The sequence below is a fragment of the Ctenocephalides felis genome, unplaced genomic scaffold, assembly GCF_003426905.1.
Source record: "Ctenocephalides felis isolate EL2017-DRISC unplaced genomic scaffold, ASM342690v1 CF-g0.4_SCAFFOLD_01170, whole genome shotgun sequence".
In the NCBI taxonomy this organism is placed as follows: domain Eukaryota; kingdom Metazoa; phylum Arthropoda; class Insecta; order Siphonaptera; family Pulicidae; genus Ctenocephalides; species Ctenocephalides felis.
The window spans coordinates 63,162,394-63,184,655 of NW_020537324.1; the positions used below are offsets into that span (position 1 = coordinate 63,162,394).

Here is a 22,262-nt window from a genome sequence, read left to right on the forward strand (position 1 = left end):
TTTCTCATATCAAATTACTATTAAGTTTCTTCTGATGGTGATCTAATGTCTAAAATTTCTATGGCAAACAACTGGTTGATTCTATGTACTACTTCTTATTTAGACACAGGACTAGAATCTGAAACCTGTGGTGCAAGACCAAGTTCTTGCAACAGAGGTACAGCTAAGCCTCAATGTAGTATTGCCCATATTGAGAATAATTGCTTTGAATTTTGTGACCTCTGCCATTAATTCACAAAATATTGTACATTTTATTTTATAAATAATTCAGATAATTAAAGAACATATATTTCGAACTATATACTATCATAAATTATTATTATTATATTATCATAACTTGGTGTAATATAAGTGAAATTTGCCAAGATAAGTTGCATGAACATTTCATTTTTAACTAACAACTATTATTAATGATTATATTAATGATGTCTGTCAGACAGTTTTTAAAATCGGTTCAGATTTTATTTCGAAAACGTGGCCGAATTTATTTACATTTATCTGCTAATTCAAAAGAAACGGCTCGGGTGACCGTCTCATAAAAATAATCAAAGCGAGTACTTCTAGAATTTTATTAAATGGCTTTAAATTTTTTGAGATCGGTTAAGTCATTTTTGAGGAAGCGTCAAATTCCAGCTTACATTTACATACACACATTCACTCAGTTAGACACAGACTTTCCAATTTTGGTGCCAAACGATTCAGAATGACTTGAAACTTCGAGAAACGTAAATTTAGCACATTTCATGTTTTGTCGAAACATTAACTCCAGAAGTTAAAAAGTAGAAAACCTATATACATATTAATAATTATAATATTTTGGTCTTTGTCATCACAGTTTTCAATTAGCTGCGTTTTAGTTGAAATTATTGCCTATTTGTGATAGCTAGGTAATAAATCATTATTTACATCAATGTAATAAGTTGTATTCTGCAGAATTTATTATGATTATATCTTATTACTGCGTTTTCAATTTGTAGATATACATTTCATTGGTAATTATACACTTTGCTCATATTAAGCTTTATAATTGTAACACAAAATGTACAAAAATGCATTTAAAGTGGAATTATTTCTGTCTGAAAAAACATTATTATATATTACCATGTTGGTTATAATTTTTGTTGGTTTTCAAGACTATATACTACCGCCCTTTGGTAAAATAATACCATGTTAATGGCCACCTTTTGCCTCTAGTACAAAATTGGATTGTGCGATCCTTCGACTTTGGCCCATCATGTACTACTACAATTGCAAACCTTTTATGATCTAGCGAATTATAATAAACACAAATATGTAAACTGTATTAGTGCATCACATATTTCAATGTATTAAACAATAATTGAGTTATAATGAATCCTAAACAAATATAAAAGTAAATATTATAAATGTTTTACCTCGTTCTACCTACGTTCCCATTTCTCCAATATCTGACATAACTTATAGTTTAGGCCTTTTATATCTCCATTCATCATACGTTATGACTGTAATATATCAGTTATCCGTACAAAATGTTCAGTTTCGAGACTAACACGTTCTAAATCCGTTATATGTTAAGGTAAAAGGTAAGGCGCCATGTCTGGCAGTAAGGTAAGGCCCACTAACGCCGGAATCACATGGACAGACGTGAGGAAAAAGGCATAAGGGCGCGTCCGGCAGTCAAATTGAAAATTATTACGCACGTCTCGAGTCCACTGAATGGAGAGAAATTGCCGTTATAAATATATGTGCCCCGATGCTAAGCCGAACGAAATCGTATAGAGATAGATGGAAATATCACGGAATATTTTTTGATAATAAAATATTACGGAAAAAATATATTATTTGGATGTTTGGTATAAAATTCATATGGCAATGTACACTGATGGTTAATAATTAACAATGGCTCGTATCACCAATTAATTTATTACCATTTATTTATACTTTAGCTAAATTTTGTTTCGTAGTTCTCTAATTTTATTAACTTCCTGCAGAAAAAGTTACAATATTTTAATTATTGCAGAGAATTTTGTTCCAATTTTCTACTAATATACACTGAAATACAAATTATTTTTGATAGTGGAAGGAGAAATAAGTCGATACTTATCAATTTAATCTTGTGTACTGGTATCCATAAGTTGACTCTTGCATTATTGTGTCAAAGTTCCAATTTCTACTAAAGATTCTAAAAGACAGGTTATTTTTAATAGCAGAAAGGGAAATCAGTCAATTAATTTGAATGTAATCTTGTATACAGTGGTTCCAAATATTGTCTGTTGAATTTAGTTTGCTGAGTATCCTAAATACGACGTCAATTATTTTAGTTCCAATTGTCTACAAAAAAATGCTGAAAGATATATTATTTTTAATTGCAGAAAAAGAAATAAACTGATGCATTTGAATTTATTTATTAACCCTATGTACAGAGGTTCCATAGATTGATTGTTGATTTTTTTTTGCTAAACTTCCTAAATAAGACCACAGTTGTTTTTGATCCCTTTTTTTGCTAAAAGTTACTGAAAGACAAGTATATTTAATTGTGGAAAGGCAGATAAGTTGAGGCATTTGAATTTATTTGAACTTTTTTATGCTAAATTTCCTAAATACAACACCAGATATTTTCGTTAAAATTTTCTGCTAAAAGGTGTTGAGAAATGTCTTATTTTTTGTGGAAGAGGGTATAAGCCATTTTATTTGTATTTAACCGATTTTTATCATTTTTAGTTCCAATATTATATTATATTTTTCGCGATGTGATTTATAAACTATTGAGCAAAGTGATAGGCTGGCCAATTCGGAATTAAATTCATAAAATTTTGTAAATACAATAAAATTACATAAACATAGTAATGATAATTACTCGAATTTAGTACTAGTGTAATAAGTTTTATTATTTTAAATTTATCATAAGTCGTTTATTACCCCTAAAATTTATATCCATTAATTATTCAAAAACAATACAGTGCTCGGTTATTAAAATAATTATATTCTGTCAAATTATGCAACCGAAAGATACTTAAACGTAATTAGTCATATATGTATGTATATTCGTATATCGAATATGAAATATTTTCAATTCCCACAATTAATCATAATATAAGAGTATGTGTGACCGCATTGCCGTAAATAATAAAACGCCATGTAATAATTGATTTCCACGCAATTAAAAGAGAAATTAGATAATCCTAATTAGATCCGCAATAAAATTAATTGCAGTTTTCGATCGCTTTTATGTTTTTGTTTACATGAATTAATTATTCGGCCGATCCATAATTATTAATTAATAACGGTGACGGGGTAATATATATTTGTCAATCATTTTAATAAATTGTTGCGTTTTTCCTAGTCAAGTTACAAGTATTTTTAAATAATTGACACATTATCGAATTTGATCTACATCGTTTATTTAAACTGTTCTGTCTGAATGTTACCTTATCACCACTCTAATTTATTGGTAATAAAATTCTGAAACTCTTTTTTGTTAAAAATTGTTAAACATAACTTAAGTTTTCTTTTTTAAGGAGTCTGTAGATATGAATTTTTGAGACTTTGTAGAGAATTTGTTTAATGTTACGTAACAAAAATCCGTTATTATAACCTTTATTTTATTTGTTTTATCTTCATCTCTATATAAGATAAAACATATGTACCTCCATGGACTCACATATTTGAATATCACATCCCATCATATGATATCAAACAACCCTTTTACGTTCAGAATAACGAGTGCGGCAAAAAATCGAAAAATTCGTGCGGATCGAACGCACAATACACGATTCTCTGTCATCATTGTATCTCGTTAATGAAAGCTAATCGCTATGTCATCGGTTCAACGAAATGTTCGACAATCCATCGAGAGGATGATTTTTTGTGATTTTTATATTACATTATATAACCAGACCATGCACGGCTGTGATTGAGTTTTTTCACGATGACAACGCGTCCAGTAACCGCGTAACAGTTATCTATAAATGTTGATTGACGTTGTACGTGACATGGAAATTTTGTGAAAAGAAATGGTAAAAAGTCATAAAAAAGGATATAGAAATATTTGGTACTTTTTTAGCTTTTGCATTAAAAAGGTTGGTCTTGTACACTGAGAGTTTTTTGTCTATTTATAATTAATGCTCTACCTAGTCAAAATAATAGCTTTGATCAGTATATTGCTGTGTATTTCAGATAGCAGACCATAGAAATTAGATTTGAAAGTCGTAGATTAATTTCTAATCGTTTTAATACAGAATCATTACTATTTAAAACATTGGTTATAGCGTATTTCCTAAAAGTAGCACACAAATCAAATATATTACAATACAAACTGTGCCATCAAAGTAGAGAAGGTATTAGATTTTTTTTTAATTTTTTGTATTTTTATCTAGATGAAATCTAAGAAACTGTATCTAATTATTTTTAATGCAAAAAATTCTACTAAAAATAGTTTTTAATCCTTTCGTTATGACAGTGTTTTCCACAGGAGAGATACTGCTGTACGAAACAACAAACCGCCCAGTGCCACTATTGGAGGGACCAGGCGCAAAAATATATTTTGAAATTTATCAATAAAAATGTTTAAAAAAATTAGGATTACACTTCTAATGATCTAAAAAATTACAATATCTAAAGGTCGAAACACTGGATGTCGTCTATAGACGACACTCGTACATAAAAATAGTCATTTGGATGTCGCATATGTTGTTGATATGTTTTAATTTTCAATTTTTATTACAGAAATATACATAAATTGTATTCTCACATCTACAAAAACTGATTTAATATTAAATTATACGGTTTGCTATTTATATTTTCCTCGTTTTTATTGATCGTTCAATTTGCTTATAAAATCAGCAATAATACTTGATATTTCAATGTTATCTAAGTTTCATTCTGTATAATTTAAAATGCATTGACGAAGATAACGAAATCTATAAGCAACGCACACTACTGAAGCAGACAAATTTAAATAATAAATGAAATAATGAATAATTCAATTTGAATTATTAAGAGAAACGGAATTATTGCTGAGATATGCTAATATCGATCGCTTGGAATGAATGGTTTTGCTCGTGGACTACCGTGTGGATTTCTAATTCAAATTTTAATAGAAATTTTAGTTCGAGTGGGGTGAGTTATAGTAATCGAAAAAATTAAAATGAATTTTTTTGTATATTTTTACCGATCAAGACCTCCTGAAGACTTCAAAACCAGTTTCTGAACATGTTGGCATACCTTATTAGATAAATTGGATGAATGTGTCTATGTGTGTGTGTGTGTGTGTGTTTCTGGGTGTATTTGGATACACCCAGATTATTTTCTCGCAAAGGCAGGTTCAAACATTTCAAAGATACAGAGCAACTTTGCAGAGAACGGAGCATCCGATTAGAATGATTCGTGAATGATGTGTTGATTAGTTTTTGGTCCAGACGTTTTGGAGATATGGAACGAGGAGATAAATATAGTTACAGTACGGGATGTTCCAGCAATTTGCCCTAAAGCACAATGCCATACACTACTAATTATTTTGTTAAAACAAGCAGAAAGTTTCTTGAATCATTCAAATCGGACGCTTAGTTCTCTTAAAAAGTGCCATTTTTTGCACATTTAGCTCTGTATCACCGAAACCGCTGGACTTGCCTTTGCCAAAAACTAATTACCACTTCTCCCCGTTTTTTGGATCATTCAAATCCTATGCTCCAATCACTCAAAAACTCGATTTCTATTTTCTGCACTTTTTGCTCCGTATCTCCGAAACGGCTGGACCTGCCTTAACAACTAATCAGCACATCTCCCTATCAATAGAATCGAATGTTTTTTGACGTCGAAACGAAAACGTTGACGAAAAATTGTATCCATACATACATACACACACACACACATCCATTTTTTCTGACGTATGCCTTCAAAACGTGAAGAAATCTTTAGAAACTTTCAAAACGTGAAGAAATGTAAAAATTTTCAATTTCGATTTTTGAACGATTACAATTATCTTACAGAAAGTTAAAAAGTGCATCGCGTTCTTTAATTAATTTCTCTATGATATTAAAGTAGAATAATTAACCTCGTTTTAATTACTACTTCGTACAGTTTTACTCAAAATATCAGCGTCATTGCAAATAATATGAAATTATTGATCAGAAGTTCGTGCGCAAAATGAGAAACTATTGCACATTAGCGAAGGGGGTCTGTATTTCCCAGCGGCATTCTATATTGTTATTCAATGTAAACGTCGTGGCGGCCGCCCTGTCATCCGCGGCCCGGTTATTAATATTAATATCGGCACTAACTTCACCGTCGGCTCTGCAGACTCTCCCAACACCACTAAATTCACCTCGAGCTGCTTATACCTCTCTCTGAGGAGTATTAAAAAGCAACTCTATGAAAAATTGTCTCTAGTCCGTTTTAATCATTTTTAGTTTGATTTATAGTCTTGCTCATGAGACATGATAGGAGACTGTTAGATAAATAGACCACCGAAGGAATTGAGGAGAAGTGATGAATATATTTGTTCAACGCCAGCCTTTGCACTAGTCTAGCTTTTAATTAGTTTTTTTCTAGTCGAAATATGAAAACAAGTGAATTGCACAAATTCGTGCATTTATTCGTTTTTCCTATCCTTCTTTCTTTTTTTACAGGCTATACTTAGCTATTGTAAATGTTGTCTGCTTTGTAACTACTCTAAATATTTTGCAATGAATTTATTTCAATAAACTATATTATTGACTATAAACAATGTACAGTTTTACAATACTTTAGTGAAAGTAATAAGAATATGCGCAAATTATAAATTTAATATATTAAAATGTTATGCTAGAAGATTTAGTATTTAAAAAAACTTCGAAAGAGTTAATTTTTTTTTAAATTATCTAGCACAATTTTCTCACTTGTTTGATAACATACCTTTCCTATAGTTGAGAAATGGAAAATTATAGGAAATATTAAACAATAAATTCATTTTCAAGTAGTGATTTGCAGTGCTATGTAAAAAATGATCTTAGAGAAATCCTATATAATTTCACGAACTTTGGTTGACTACTTAAATAGAAATTTATTTATTAATCTTATCACAATTATTTTGATAATTAGAATAATTAAGCATTGTCAGTGGAAAGAAGTTTTCAAGTGACTTTTACTTAATTATGGGTACAAGTCATTTTTTGAATAAATTTTACATTGATAATGTAATATAATTTTCATTATAACTTTAGTTGTAATAATATACTTCATGAAATATTTGATATAAAATAGTAGCCATTCTGATATGAGTGTCGACCACAGTATAGGGCCTGTACAACCAATTCGCCTATACTATAGGCGATTGGTTGTCGCCTATAGACGATATCCAATGTACCGATCCTTATTTATAACTAATTATAGGTTGAATTAATGAGACTTCTAATTTGGTGTTTACATTTTTTGGGATGTATTTCTCTTATATATACGTTTTTATTGATGATGATTGAAAAATCTTAAATCATGTTGTTGTGTGTAATCCGTTCAATAACACTATTGGAAAACATGCTGGTCCGTACAGCAGTGTCTTTTCTGAATAAAACACTGCCATAGTGAGAGGGTTAATTAAACTATTTTACGCTAAATAATATTAATAATATGGGATAACTACAAACATCTCAAAAGTATTTTTCGAATTTCTCAAACTTAACTTAGTTTACTCGCTTGTTATCAATTAAGTAAAATATAGCAAAAAAATAAATAAGAGTATAAAGAATATATAGAAAAAAGAGACTCATTTTGTATAGACCCGCAAATTCAAAACTAAGTATTTCACTGAATGTTTAAAAAAACGGAGTTGCTAAAATTCTACGCACTTGGGCAGTCAGTCCGCCCGCGCAAACTTATTCCGACCATACCAGTACCACCGCTGCCACCAATTCGTGAGAGTGTGCACCGAACAGAAGACATAGATACCGAAATGTGTTATATTTGTTATGCATAATATGGAATTGTTATAACGAGTAACTTGTGCTATAACGCCGTTACTGCCGGATATGCATAAGTCACGCCCGCAAACTAGTTTCAGATATTTATGTTTAAATGAAACGCTGCCGCGCGCGCGTGTTCAGTCTCGCAGATATGGCGATGTTTATGAATTTTGTTTAGAAAATGTATGCGAATATAATATGAACGTGTGTTACAAGGCGCATATGTTTGTTCGTATATTGCTTTAATAAATATTAAATACGGAATTATTCCGTATGTATGGCCGAGGTGCAAAACGGACCAGTGGTAAATTGATACATTTTATGTCTCAACACAGTCAGAGAACTACATATTAACTAAGGATGATAACTGTAGGCATTAAACTGCCTAAATTTATCTAAATTATTGCTTATTATTTTCTATATTCTTATTATTGTGGAATTTTGATCTGCAAATTTATATTTCATCTGCAAGTATATATTTCATATATACCTACTCTTTTAATAGACTAGTTTTTACGATTTTCGTTGCTCTTCTAATATCCCGAAATGGTTTAATGGCATATTCATATGCTATTTTATTACTCATAAATCGCAAACGTGTGCATATGCAATCCTATTTGTAGCAGGTTATTTAATATGCGGTGAAATGCGAATCTAGAATTGATTTTATATGATTTATAGCAGTTTCATGTAGCTTCTGATTTAAAATCGAATACTGAGAGGACAAAATAAAAAAAAAAACGATTTATAAAATTGCAAGTTCATTAGGATAATGCATAGAGATCGTCCTTCTTCTTCGGAAAGTTTTGATAGTAAATTCGTATTAGAACCCTACAAGGGTTCCATATGTGGGAATACCAACCTCAATCGTTCCAATAGCTATAAAACTCTGATTAGCGACATGTTTTGATATCTTTATAGATTCTACTGACATTTGGCAATTTAATAATACAAATATTTACCAAAGGGTTTATGTTAATTTTTATAAGTTTTCCTCATTTTCTGATAACCAGTTACAAACAATATATTTTTGTCACAAATTGAAGAAAAAATGAGTATTGTAGGGTTAAAAATAAGAATTATTTTGGAATTAGCAAAAGTACAAACTACCGTATCTTCAATATAGGCAGTCATCAATCACAATGAAGTTGTGATGAAGAGATAAAAAATTATGAAATAGTTGCACAAAATTTCCAAACGACGTGTTAAATTCGTGTCGTCCTGGTGAGTGCAACCTAAGCACTCCGCCGGTTCCGGTTTGTGAGAGAAAATTCATGAGCGTTTCACGTGTCACATCCGCTTGCCGTTAAGATGGCGCGTGCGATTACAGCGCGGCCAGGATTAACGGCGGCTTTACAGAGAACTATAATCTAGCCGAACCGAAATCGATAACGGCAAGAGAAATACAGAATTTGGCTAAATATTGATATTGTAATAAATTTTTTTAACTTTGCGTAGGTCAAGTTATAATAATCGGCCAAAAATCGAAAATGAAAATTTTTACATTTTTACGTTTCAAAGATTTCGGAACACCTTTCTGAACAAAATGTATATAGGAATATGAGTATATATATATATATATATATATAGTATATATATATGTATATATGTATATATATAGTATGTATGTATGCATAGATACGTATAGACGTATAGATATGTTTTGGGAGCACCGGTCAACCAATTTCTATTGACAAAACTATTCCTATTGATAAGGAGACTTGCTGATTAGTTTTTGGTAAAGGTTGATTCAGCAGTTTCGGAGATACGAAGCAAAGAATGCAGAAATTTTCTTTTACATTGTTTATAAAATACGAATAATGAAGGTTAATAATATATTCGAAAACATTTAATATTCTTCGAATAATTCATTGCGGAACGGAAGTTCCAGTAATTTGCCTTAAGTAAGGCACGATGCCATACACCACTAGTTATTATTTTTTTTTTAAGATTTTTTTATTCATATGATTCTATGGTGGTTTTGTAATGATTTTTACAATTTCGAGCTGCACACATCGTATACATCCATCTACAGATATACCCAGAGTGAGAAATTGAATGATGGTGAGATAGGGGAGAGAGGTGAGAGAGAAGAGAGAGCAGTGTGAGAGAAGTGAGGGAGAAGTGAGAGGATAATTTGAATAATTGATATAATTTTTATTAACATAAAGCCCGACTATAAAGTACTTATTCATATCCGTATCTATATTTACTTAAAGAAATATATATTCAAAAAAATTTACACGCGATTGATGTAAAACTTATTTGCTACTGTACAAGATGCAATTTAAGTAAAAATAAATACTTTATATAACCATTTTTTTGAATAATATTTATTAATAATATTGTAACACTCATGATGCGCACATTTATTAGTGTCAACCATTATACACATTTATATAATGGTAAATTATAAATTATATATTTGTAATAGCATTAAAAATATGTATAATATTTAAAAACAATAATGTCATTAAGGTCATTTCAAATTCAAATATGACATAATCGGTTTGCCTTTGTAATTAGCATTTAGAAATGAATCTTCATTCATGAAGTAATTGCTGATTAATAAATTCTATAATAATCGTTCACACAGCGGATTATGTTAAACAACGCCTAAACAAAAATTGTTTTTGCAACTTCACTCATTATGCAAATAATCATTGTGTTTGAAAAACTTCATGTAATTAAAATTGACATACATTCATTGACTGATGATATTTTTTTTACTTTTTCGCTGGCGATATAATCTCATTCTTTGAATAGCTGTAATATCTGTTTTGCCTTAAAAATATTTTCCATTTCAATAACTTCAAAGATTTATAGAAGCTACGAATAATATAGAAATTATTTCAATAAACTTATGTTTCATACACGGCGCAAATGCTGCATTTGTTTTATTATTTTCATTATAATTATTTACAGGGGACAGGGTAAAATATTCTTCTGATTCAGGCATTTTTCATTAAATCAAGATTTGTACTATGATGTAACTTTAAAATGTTCATCTATGCCGATTTTCTTGTTGATATATGTACCCATACAACGACAGATCTCTATTCACATACGCGACGACTAATCACAATCAACCAGTATATAAATAATATCATCGAGAGCGAATGACGAATTATTGGCACTCGACTCTTATCTTATCCTATCTGCTGTAACGCAATTCCGTTGCATTTGTACGAATTTACACCCTAGTCGCGCCTAAAGAAGTTTTACTTCAAAATATGAAATTTTCTAGGAAAGCAATTTTCAAGTACTTATTAGTAAAACTTTAAAGCTATACTTTTAACACTGTACTTTTCATTCAAGTATGCATGTTGAGTATTAATATGTATTAAGCGTGTATTATTCTAATTTAGGATACTATACCAAATTAGAATATTCTACTGAAACTTTGTTGCTTCATTGCGTACGGGGTAGTGATCTTAAATTATTCATAATTTTACCTTACACACATGTCCCAAGTTCAATATGAATTATTCATCAACATCTTTAGTGTATACGTTTATGTGAGAAATTAATCAAAACTAAACATTATTGGGCGGGGTTTTGCATGTGCAATTACCAAGTTTCGGCAATTCGGTAGATATCGACATTCCAAGAAAATTGCACCAGAATTATAATAATATTGTGATAGAAATAATTTCGTGTAAGGTAGTAATAGATGAACTACTTTATATAAGGAACTCGTTCACACATGACAAAGTATGCGGTACCAAACAGTCCAGGTACTAATTTTGAACAAGTTTTTCAAAAGTTCTATAATATGAACTTCAGAATTTATACTTCATACTGAATATTTAAAGATGCGATTGGCCTCTGTCATTAGCCTCTATACAATACACAACTATTTTTGTAGAGTTTGTTATTACTGGTAAACTTTCGACTCATGTCCTGGCATACTGGTAATGTTTCCGGTAATATACCCATTCAAAAATATTATGATCGTAATATTCGCTCTGCATGCGTCAAATTTTCATCTGTGATGAGAGGAAAGAGCAAGTATATAATATAATTCCCAGAGCTGCTGTTGCTTTGCTATTAGTGGGCCTTGTACAAGCCATAAGACTCGAGCTCGTCGCACCTGTGACCCAGGGAGTAATTCACCTAAGAGCTTTTCTCCAAGTCGAAAACACATCCGATATGGGACCAAGGGTTCATTTTAGATGTCGCATGATGGACTGTGTATCTAGAGAGCGAATTATGCAGAAATATGCACCTACAGTTGAATTGAAATTTAGAGTAAATGTGTATCCTTCATGTAGAGAGGGGACACATCTTCGTATTGTACCATACATGATAAAATGTATAAGTCCCATATAGATCAAATTCTCTAATTTATCTATCTACCAGATATTAATGAAATTAGCATTTATAAATACATCCAATCTCAAACACTACCTGTTACTCGCTACCAAATAGTTTTTAATTCTCTATAATTCCTCTAAGTATTTCTGGAAGTGTACAAGTAAATGCATTACGACAGTTTTGCACTTTAGTTTGAAGTGCCATTGTCGTATCCGATGCACTTTTACCCGATAAACTTGAAGCATCTTCCAGTCAAAAGAATCGAATGACAAAGAATTGAATTACTGGCAAACAATACACATGTCGACGTCGCTTTTGTTAGCTAAATGAATCTCGAAGTTCTGCCAGATTATCGGCACATTTGTCTTTACATCTAGACAGAGCGAACTTTTGATCGATTCAGGAACATTCTGTATTAGATTTATTCATAATGGAACGCTAAATGTGGGATAAATTAATTTGATTGCAAGATAAAATGTAGTGGAGGAGACTGAGTACGGTTATGCAACTTTTTTTGATCAGCAACAATTTTGTTTATATATTAGCTAGGAAAAAAGTGAATTAAATGCTAATTAGCACATTTGCCTACGTGGAAAAACTGAAATTCTCTTATTAAATATGATGGATTAGTCGTAAAATCAGACCATACAAGAATTGGATGACTGGTACAACTTTTACTTTTATTGCCAAAAATATCAAACATAATACAACAATCACTTTAACAAAGCTTAAATATCAACAATTTATAACAAAATATATATATTTTTTAAACAAAAAATCTTTGTGAAATATTTTGTTTTCTTGTATGGAATTTTCCTTTCCCTTTTTCTTTCGTATTTTGTCTTAGTTAAGTTAGATTTTTCTTAATCCACCCGAAAAGACAAGAGATACATGTCACAAATCATACATCTCACATAAAACAAAACTAATTGCTTGTAACTTACACCAAAATAACAAAGTGTCTATCTATGTATATAATTAACAGTTATTATTCAAAGAAATTGAACTCTTCAAAAGCAATGCAGTCTACTGACTCGATGCAATAATGTAAACTTGTTTGAACAAATGTACTTCATCTTTTCCTTCGGTCTCTATCTCAAAATCAGTTTAGGTGGTTGACGACTGTCACTACCGTATCCTGGCACAACCGTACACAGTCTCTCCCTTCTACTTAAAATCAAAGAATTTTGTATATTATCAAAATTTTGATCGACCATAATTGTAAATTTGATTTAATTAAGTCTACTTAGTTAGGTCTACAGGTGGGAGGCGATGACTTTGGCCTTTGGCCCTCTCTCAATAACAATTCAGATGTTATGACTACTGTTACTACCGTATTCTGGCACAACCATACCCAGTTACACACCTATACCTAAAGTATAAGAAATTACTATATTACTAGTGTATATCAAAATTTCGATCGATTGACGAACATTCTATATTTATTGTGGTCAGATTAAGGTCATGTCTTCTATTTTGTGCAATGTAAGAGATAATATATCTACGAAAATACCTAAAGAATTAGTTAGTCATTACTTTGCCAGATATTATAATTACAAAAACTTAAGATTATATGAATTTAAATTTAATGTAATGGGCTTTGAAATTTGAATGCTATAGCATACATATCATTCTGCATTACAAGGGAAATGAATGCTATAGCATTCACGTACCCGAACGTGTTAGACATATGTTAAAATACCTTATAAAATAATGTCACCTGAAATTCGTCTCGGATTGAAAGATGAATTGTTGAAAACGTTCATCATATCGTCGACTGGTGTCGAAGTGTGTACAGTGTGTCGAAGTGCAACATATTTTATTCCGATATCTATTTAAACTCGTCGATTTTGGCGTCGCGCACCGGGCGCTGAATAATATTCCAGTTGGAAAAGAGAGTCTATACTCTATAGTTCTAGTTTGAGTTGGAGTTGAATTTTCTGTAGGGATATCGTTTTGCAAACGGTGTTTGCTTAGTTTCGCGAGGTAAAGTTTCTCAAAGGACAAACGACGTGCAGCGTCGATTCTATTGAACTTCGATAGCAGACGGCAACGGCAACGGCTTGATCGTCTTCCGCTTTATTCTACTATTCTGTGCCGCCTTTTATTTTACCAATCTCTACGAGCTTTACAGACAGTTTCTCGTCTATTTTTATTCACAAATCGACAATAGCAGATACACACTATCGGAGTAGATAGATGCGATTGTTTTATCTGATTTTGAGACGTTGTTGTTGTTGTTATTATATCGACGATTAATGAAATTCACTATGGGAGAGACATTTTATATGAATACAAACACATGTACACACGTATATATGATGGGTACTAATGGGTAGTACTGCCTAGGGCTTTTGGTGACCTGAGTTGAGCATCAACTCGATTCAGGGAAGAATAGAGTCCACAGGAGTCTGTGAGCTTAACCATTACACCATTGACCACCCAACACGTTTATATATATATATATATATATATATATATATATGTATATATCTAATTATGTATATGTTGTTTTTTCTTTGAATAAAATAAGACAATTTAATTTAACATGAAATAAAACAAGACATTGACTTTGTCTCCCATGCATCGAAATACCTGCTTCCAGCGCATCTACTTTCTAAATTTGTTAAAATATATAGCAACTATAGTCACTAATTGATTCACAATTATGAATCCACAACAGACCATTTTAGCGTGTTTTGTGCTAGTTCTAATTGTGTACATTATATTTATAATTATGAATATATTTTATAATTCTTATTATCCAATTTGTCCACATACCGTGATGATGTCTTAAAACATAAATCTAAACGTATTGAAAAATTTGATTTGTCTTTCACAAGAGTATTCCAAATTGCTTTATGGTCTCATGTCATTAGACATTATTGTAGCTTATTTAATTATGTACAAATTAACGTCTAAAAATCATTAACAACTTTTTGAGTTGTTTTATTCTCATTGAGATCAACAGTTTTATTAATGTAATATTCTCTTGTTACAGAAAAAATTCCATCTGGATTTCCTGTGATAACCTTAAGTCCTACAACAAGAGTAGTGGAAATTGGTCATAGTACTACACTTCAGTGCCAGGCAAAGGGTAGTCCAGCTCCAAGGTATGTTAATAAAAATTTATCAAAATTATATATATATATATATATATATATATATATATATAAAATTTATAGATGTGTAAAGTGAAAAGTGAAAACGTAATATAACAATAAGTTGCATATAATTTTGATATAATTTCCACTTTTAAAAAGTATGTAGCTTTTGCAGGATCTGTTTATTAGCAGTTCTCTGTTATGTTGAATACTGCCCATATTTATTGTTGAGGCTTTTCAAAATAACAGAAATTAATCAAAAACAAATTATTATTATTAATAACCATCAGAACATACATAAATTCTATAAAAAGTTAATTCATTATATAATATTATTTCATTATATAATAAGAATTTACTGCTGATTTTTTGCGATATGATATATAGATAAATGCCTAAATAAAACTTGATAAGTAATATTATTATCAAATTTCGCGCGAATTGTTATTCATTTATCTGTGACGCCATATTAACCGATATCTAAGGTGAGATATGAAATCTAAATACTGTTTTTATCATACATTGAGTCATAGGCCACAGTTTTTATAAATTTGAAACATATTGTGTTTTCGAGATGTATTTGGTGAACTGAACGTGGAATTATATATAAAAGAATAAGCACCGGTACTCATCTTTTCTATACGATATGGAGAAACTAAAATTAGGCGGTACCATCATACTTGAATTTAGGTATAAATTCTTTGATAAAGAAGAAGCTACATATTGGTTGAAAAATAAATCTAATTTGACTGACCATTACCTGAAAAATATAACAGCCATTGATGTCTTCGGTTCGTGTACGACTGTTCAATTCAATTCAACTGTAAATAGTTTTGATGCTATGCAGAATATTGATTGCCAGGACTTTGATTTCACCAGCTTGGGCGGATGTCTAGTGAAAAATGCTATCATTAGAATTAATTTATGCAATAACTTGGATATGGAATTGACAGTGCTGAAGCTACTTCAAACTTCAAAGTTCGATGAAGTTGAATTTGAAGAAAAATGCGCTGATAGTGTAATAGTTCTAAGAGTAGATCGCCTTAAAGTTCAAGATATTTGTACAGGAGATCTAGCTGTGTTATTATTTTGCAAGAATTACTCGGAGATCCACCATGTGATGGATAGTTTAGGGTACCCTCATACTGTTAGTGCTTATACTACTGTTGCTTATCCTACCATGAATGAAAAGGTTACAAATGATTTGTGGAAGAAACATAAATATTTGTTTGTTTCAAAGAAAGATGAAGACAAGGACACGTATAAAAAGGACAAGGACAAAGATAAGAAAAAGAAAGACAAAGATAAGGACAAGAAGGAGGACAAAGATAAAAAAGACCAGAAAAAGGATAAAGATAAGGAAGACGAGAAGGATAAAGATAAGGACGACAAGAAAAAAGACAAAGATCAGGAAGAGAAAAAAAAAGACAAAGATAAGGAAGACAAGAAGAAGGATAAAGATAAGGAAGAGAAGAAGAAGAACAAAGATAAGGAAGAGAAGAAGAAGGACAAAGATAAGGAAGAGAAGAAGAAGGACAAAGATAAATAAAGGAAGAAGAAAGGCAAACTCAAGGGGATAAAGACGAATGATAAACATTAAAAAAAAACTAATATAGTAAAAAAATTGTGCATACTCAATAATTAAATTATATATCAAAATTGCTGTACAATTGAAATTATATAATATATAAATGAAAAGAACTTTCATAAAAAATATCTTATTTTTTATGTCTTCTCATCCTGTCTTTCAGAAACTTTGGCGAGAAATGTTTCAATAATGCTTTCACATATTTTCATATCATATTTTAAACTTCGTAAATAATTATACATAGCACTTAGCGTAATTTATAATTTTCAACTTGTATATTTCCTAACATGATTTATTTTTTAAATGATAGGATATACTGGATTCGAGATATGGTGCCTGTAGATATGTCAAATCCAAGGTATACGTTATTAGATGGTGGTGGCAATGCAGGTAAGTTTTAATTGACATTTTTTCAATATTATTTTATAAGCATTTACTTAATAAATTAAACTTATTTGTATGATGGGATTTATCAGTGTATTTTAAAATAATGTTTTTTATTCACTGTTGATTATTATATGTTAAAAATCATGTACTACATTCTGTATTTTTAAAAGAAAATTTATATATTTGCAAAAACTCAAACAAATTTTTAAGATTTTTAATTTTTTTATATTGATATTAAATATTTTTGCAATTTAAATAAAACAAGTTGAACTATTTTTACAATTACAGTTTTTACTGTGAGTAGATAACTATGCAATTTAAATTTGAAATTGTTTTAATTACATCTATTAAAAAATATGAATTTAGCGTAAGAATATTGTAATCTTAAACATTTTTTAACTAAAACTATTTATTGCAATATAAAATAATAAAATATGTTTATACATTTTTTAGGTTCTTTGCAAATCGTAAGTAGTGAAGAAGAAGATCAAGGCAAATATGAATGCGTAGCTGAAAATTCTCTTGGTACAGAATATTCGAAGTCTATGACCTTATACGTTAAAGGTGAAAATTATTAATTGAAATAATCGTTGTATTTTATATGTGTATATGTTATCTAATATTATATATTTTTCACAAACATTTTAGTACGACGTGTCCCCCCTCAATTTTCTATACCTCCTCCTCCAATTACCGAAGTCATGATCGGCTCTGATTTGAACTTGACATGTGTTGCTGTTGGTTCACCAATGCCCAATGTCAAATGGCGGAAAGGTAAGAATTTTTAAATTTAACATTGAATATAAAAACATTTATTTTCGTAATATATAAAATAATATAGATTTTATAATTAATATGTAGCCTCGGTTCAACCTAATCTAATTACAAGTTGCTCTTGGAAAAACATATTGAAATATATTTAAATTATTCATGTTACAAAGCTCTGCTTTTTTTAATTCTACTTTACTCAAAACAAGCCAAAAATCCCTTGGCTTAAAGACAAGTTTGTGTATAAATGATATTTCTAAATTAAGTACTTTGCGTCCATCTATTGATGCATCTAATATCCACGTATTATCACATAAAGTTTTATGTGGAACCATTCGGATTTAAGATTATGAAAATTAGAACTAAAGACTAATTTTTAAATTTTTGCCTTAGAACAATCTACTCGTATATCTCAAATTTAAAATTGACTACACAAACATATACATATATTTATATTTATATTTATATTTATTTATTTTATTTATTATATATTAGGGTGGTCCTTAATATAGATATCTTCGAATTTCTTTTGAAACTTGTTTGTTTATAGTGAACAACACTTAGCTGATGTTGTCTCATTCTTCTCTACAAAATATTTACAAATCTAAGACTCTACCATCTAATCTTATATATAAAAATGGAGCTCTCGATAAAATGATCCGCTAAAACTCGAAAACGGCTAAACCGATTTGGCCAGTCTTAGTCTTGAAAAATTCGTGCCGATCCAGAGATGGAAAGGTGAGATATTATTTCAAAATCGCGTAGAAACTTTACATTTTTAGTTTGAAATTTTTTGTAGAAGCGTAATTTAAATAAAACAATGGACGGTGGCTAATACGTGAAATGTCAAACGGTTTTGACAGATGATGTTCAATTACGTTTAATAGGATGTTTTACGTGAATATAATTTAATTATGATTAATTAATTGTAATAAGTAGTTTTGTTTATAGTTTTATTTATACAGAAAACGTTATTAAACGGGCCGCAAGTATAACTTGAAACTCAAAATATCAACTTTTTTGAACTGTAAATATGAAAATGCATTTTTTGTTGTTGCAGCACTTTTTTTTGCAAATCATATTTTTCTCAAACACTGTGCTTTGAAAGATTTCATTTGTATAATTATTTACGCATTGGTATTTATAAAACATTTTCTAGGTTTTATTATTTTTTATATATGTTATTTAAATTCACACATTCATTAAACCTAAATTTGGTATCGATCAAAGGGACATTTTGTCGAATAATATTTTTCCAGTTATAATTTCCCAGAATTTATCGAAAAATAGATAGTAATATATGAAGTTATGGGGTTAAAAAGGTAAACTACCGATGTGTCAAAAACCAGTAAAGTATAGTTATAGTTATACACAAAATCCAGAATCCAAACAGAATCTGAAAAAGTTGGAACGTAATCAATAAGTCGAAAGACCAAAGACTTAGATTGGATTATATCATGTTTTCTATAGAAAGTATATAAAACTTCCAGTTTGATTGCATTGACAAAATATAGACAAACTAATAGGGTTTATAATACCACATCGTATATAGCATTCAAACAACACATCCTTATACACTTAAAGTATTAATATTTTTGATGCTCTAGAAATTGTTTAGAATATGCCTTACTTAGCAAAACATCATTTGCTGGGTCAGCTAGTATACACACACATATATATATATATATATATATGTATATATGTATGCATGTATCTATTACATACCATGTCTATGTTCAATTCCCATGTGACCAAAATGCCTCCGAGGTCACAAATCACAATGATCACCATAACTATAACTATAACTGCGAGGCAGTATCAGACATGCACGAAATCTTGATAAAAACAAGACTAATTAAGGACCTCGTCGGCTATAATTAATATCGTGTATCTGACGTGTACGAAATAATTTCCGCGATTTGCAGGCGCAGCACAAGATATAACTCCGGAGGATAAGTTGCCAGTGGGTAGAAATGTTCTCGAATTAACCAACATCCAGGAAAGCGCAAACTATACGTGCATCGCCGCGAGCGCACTAGGAATCATAGAGGCCACAGCTAATGTCAAAGTTCAATGTGAGTAATGGAAAACATCTTCCAAAGACTTGTTACTTATAGAAAACTCTACTAGGCTATAGTGTCGATGAACTTGATACAGAATTCTATTCTTGAGATATAAGGGAAAATGAAACTTTGCTTGTTAATATGTATTCAGTGCTAAACTCCTGATGCAACTTCAGGAGCATGCATGCCTTTTAAAAATATAATGATGCTTTTATAATAATAAAACCTATATTCTTTTATAAAATGTACTAAAATTTTTTCACATTTTTGTTTGCATGAATTTTGTATAAACATTTTAAATTACATATTTATGATATAACGGTCTATCTATATTCTACAAATATTTCTACATACCTTACATTCCTTACATATTTTCATATAGTCATGAATCAAACTTCAACACTTACACTGCCTTAAAAATTGATTAAATAGGCATTATTTATTACGCTAATAACCCTTTCCACTCGCGAATTCCGAGATTTGTATAAATTTTTGCATAGGTCGAAGGTTCGTTTCTAAATGCTAATTACAATGACAAACCGATCATGTCATATTGGAAGTATGGCTATAACTACATTGTTTCTAAATATTATACATAGTTTTAATGTTATTATAGATATATAATTTATAATTTATCATTATATAAATGTGTATATTGGTTGACACCATTAAATGTGTGCATCACAAGTCGAAAGGATTGATTTCAAATTAAACTTCATTTTGTATATATTATTTTTGTTTAATTCTTACATTTGTGCGATACAAGTATTATTAGTAATATTATATTATTATATAAGGACTTGTGATTGTTAAAGTGTGCTTTACTAAAGAAATTTTTATGAATTTAATTTCCAAAAGTTTTAAATTAATGGGCATATAATTAGTATTAATCGTGATTGGATTCACTTAGTTAACATTATTTGTTTGCAATCAAGAGAAAAATGTATAACTATAATTTTAAAATCGAAAGATGCATAAATAAAACAAATTTCAATAGTTTTAAAAACAATTTTATACTTCATAAAATAACTTAATAATTTTTCATTTCAGATTTCCGTTTTTTTGCCCCAAGCATCGTAGAAAGTTTTTACAAATGATTATTTTGAAAACAATTTAAAATTTGTTTTAATACTGATAATTTCAAATTGTTTTATGTTTTATTTATTTTGGTATCTATAAGACACATAAGTTGTTTTAGATTAATTTAATTTAAAAGTTAGATTTTTTTCATTTGCCATAAATACAAACTATTAACGTTGCATGGAATAAGTATTAAAATATTTTCCTTTTGAATGATATACTTTATTAAAAGAATAGACAAGTTTTCACCAATGATTTTGAATTAAAGATGAAACAAAACTCAATTTTGTGAAAATTTTAAAATATGTTTTATATTTTTTGTATCTATGGTAGTTCCAAATTTAATCAAATAGGAAAAACTTCACTTTCAAATATTTTCAATTTTATTATCAATTTTAAATATTTTTATTTTTATTTGTTTGTTTTGTTAACAGAATCGAAAGATTTCACAAATGCTTATTTTGAAAGCAGAAAATTTTAAATTACGTATTAATGCTGTTATTTTAAATTATGCTTTATATTTTAATATAATTTGAAAGTTTGATTTTTTTTCATATGTCATAAATACAAATTGTTAACTTTGCATGGGATAAGTTATTAAAATATTCGATACTTTTTGATTGGTATACTTTATGAAAAGAATAGACAAGTTTTTGCCAATGATTATGAATTAAAGTTAAAACTAATTTCCAAATTTGTAAATACTTTAAAATATGTTTTATATTTTGTTTTAGTATCTATGGTAGTTCCAATATATAACACAAATATGATTAAAAAAATCCACTGCATTATAATTTTGTGCTGAATGTGTCAATTTTCTTTACATAATAATTCATGCTTCAATTATCAGAATGAAAACTCAATTTAGCAATACTCATTGAACAAAACAATTTTGTTGCATTTCTGGCAAAAGTTATCGACAACATGGAGTGATCTTTCAATTTTAACGAACATAAAATTTTTATTATATTTGCAAATAGATACATGATACCTTATTTCAAAAATATTTGAACAAAATATTCATTTATTATTATTTAATTAG

At 29.6% G+C, this 22,262-nt stretch overlaps 1 protein-coding gene across 4 annotated transcripts in view; it reads left to right on the top strand.

The window, feature by feature from the left end:
- The window catches only part of LOC113368167 (tyrosine-protein phosphatase Lar-like), a gene marked incomplete at its 3' end in the record, with an annotated part of 46,958 nt that overhangs the window by 3,854 nt on the left and 20,842 nt on the right, over positions 1-22,262 (top strand). For 2 of the 4 annotated variants that reach the window (XM_026609736.1, XM_026609737.1), the window contains 4 exon segments: positions 17,237-17,297; positions 17,763-17,873; positions 17,958-18,083; positions 20,003-20,152. In XM_026609736.1, coding sequence (XP_026465521.1) covers positions 17,252-17,297; positions 17,763-17,873; positions 17,958-18,083; positions 20,003-20,152 — 433 coding nt within the window. 4 annotated transcript variants of the gene reach the window in all.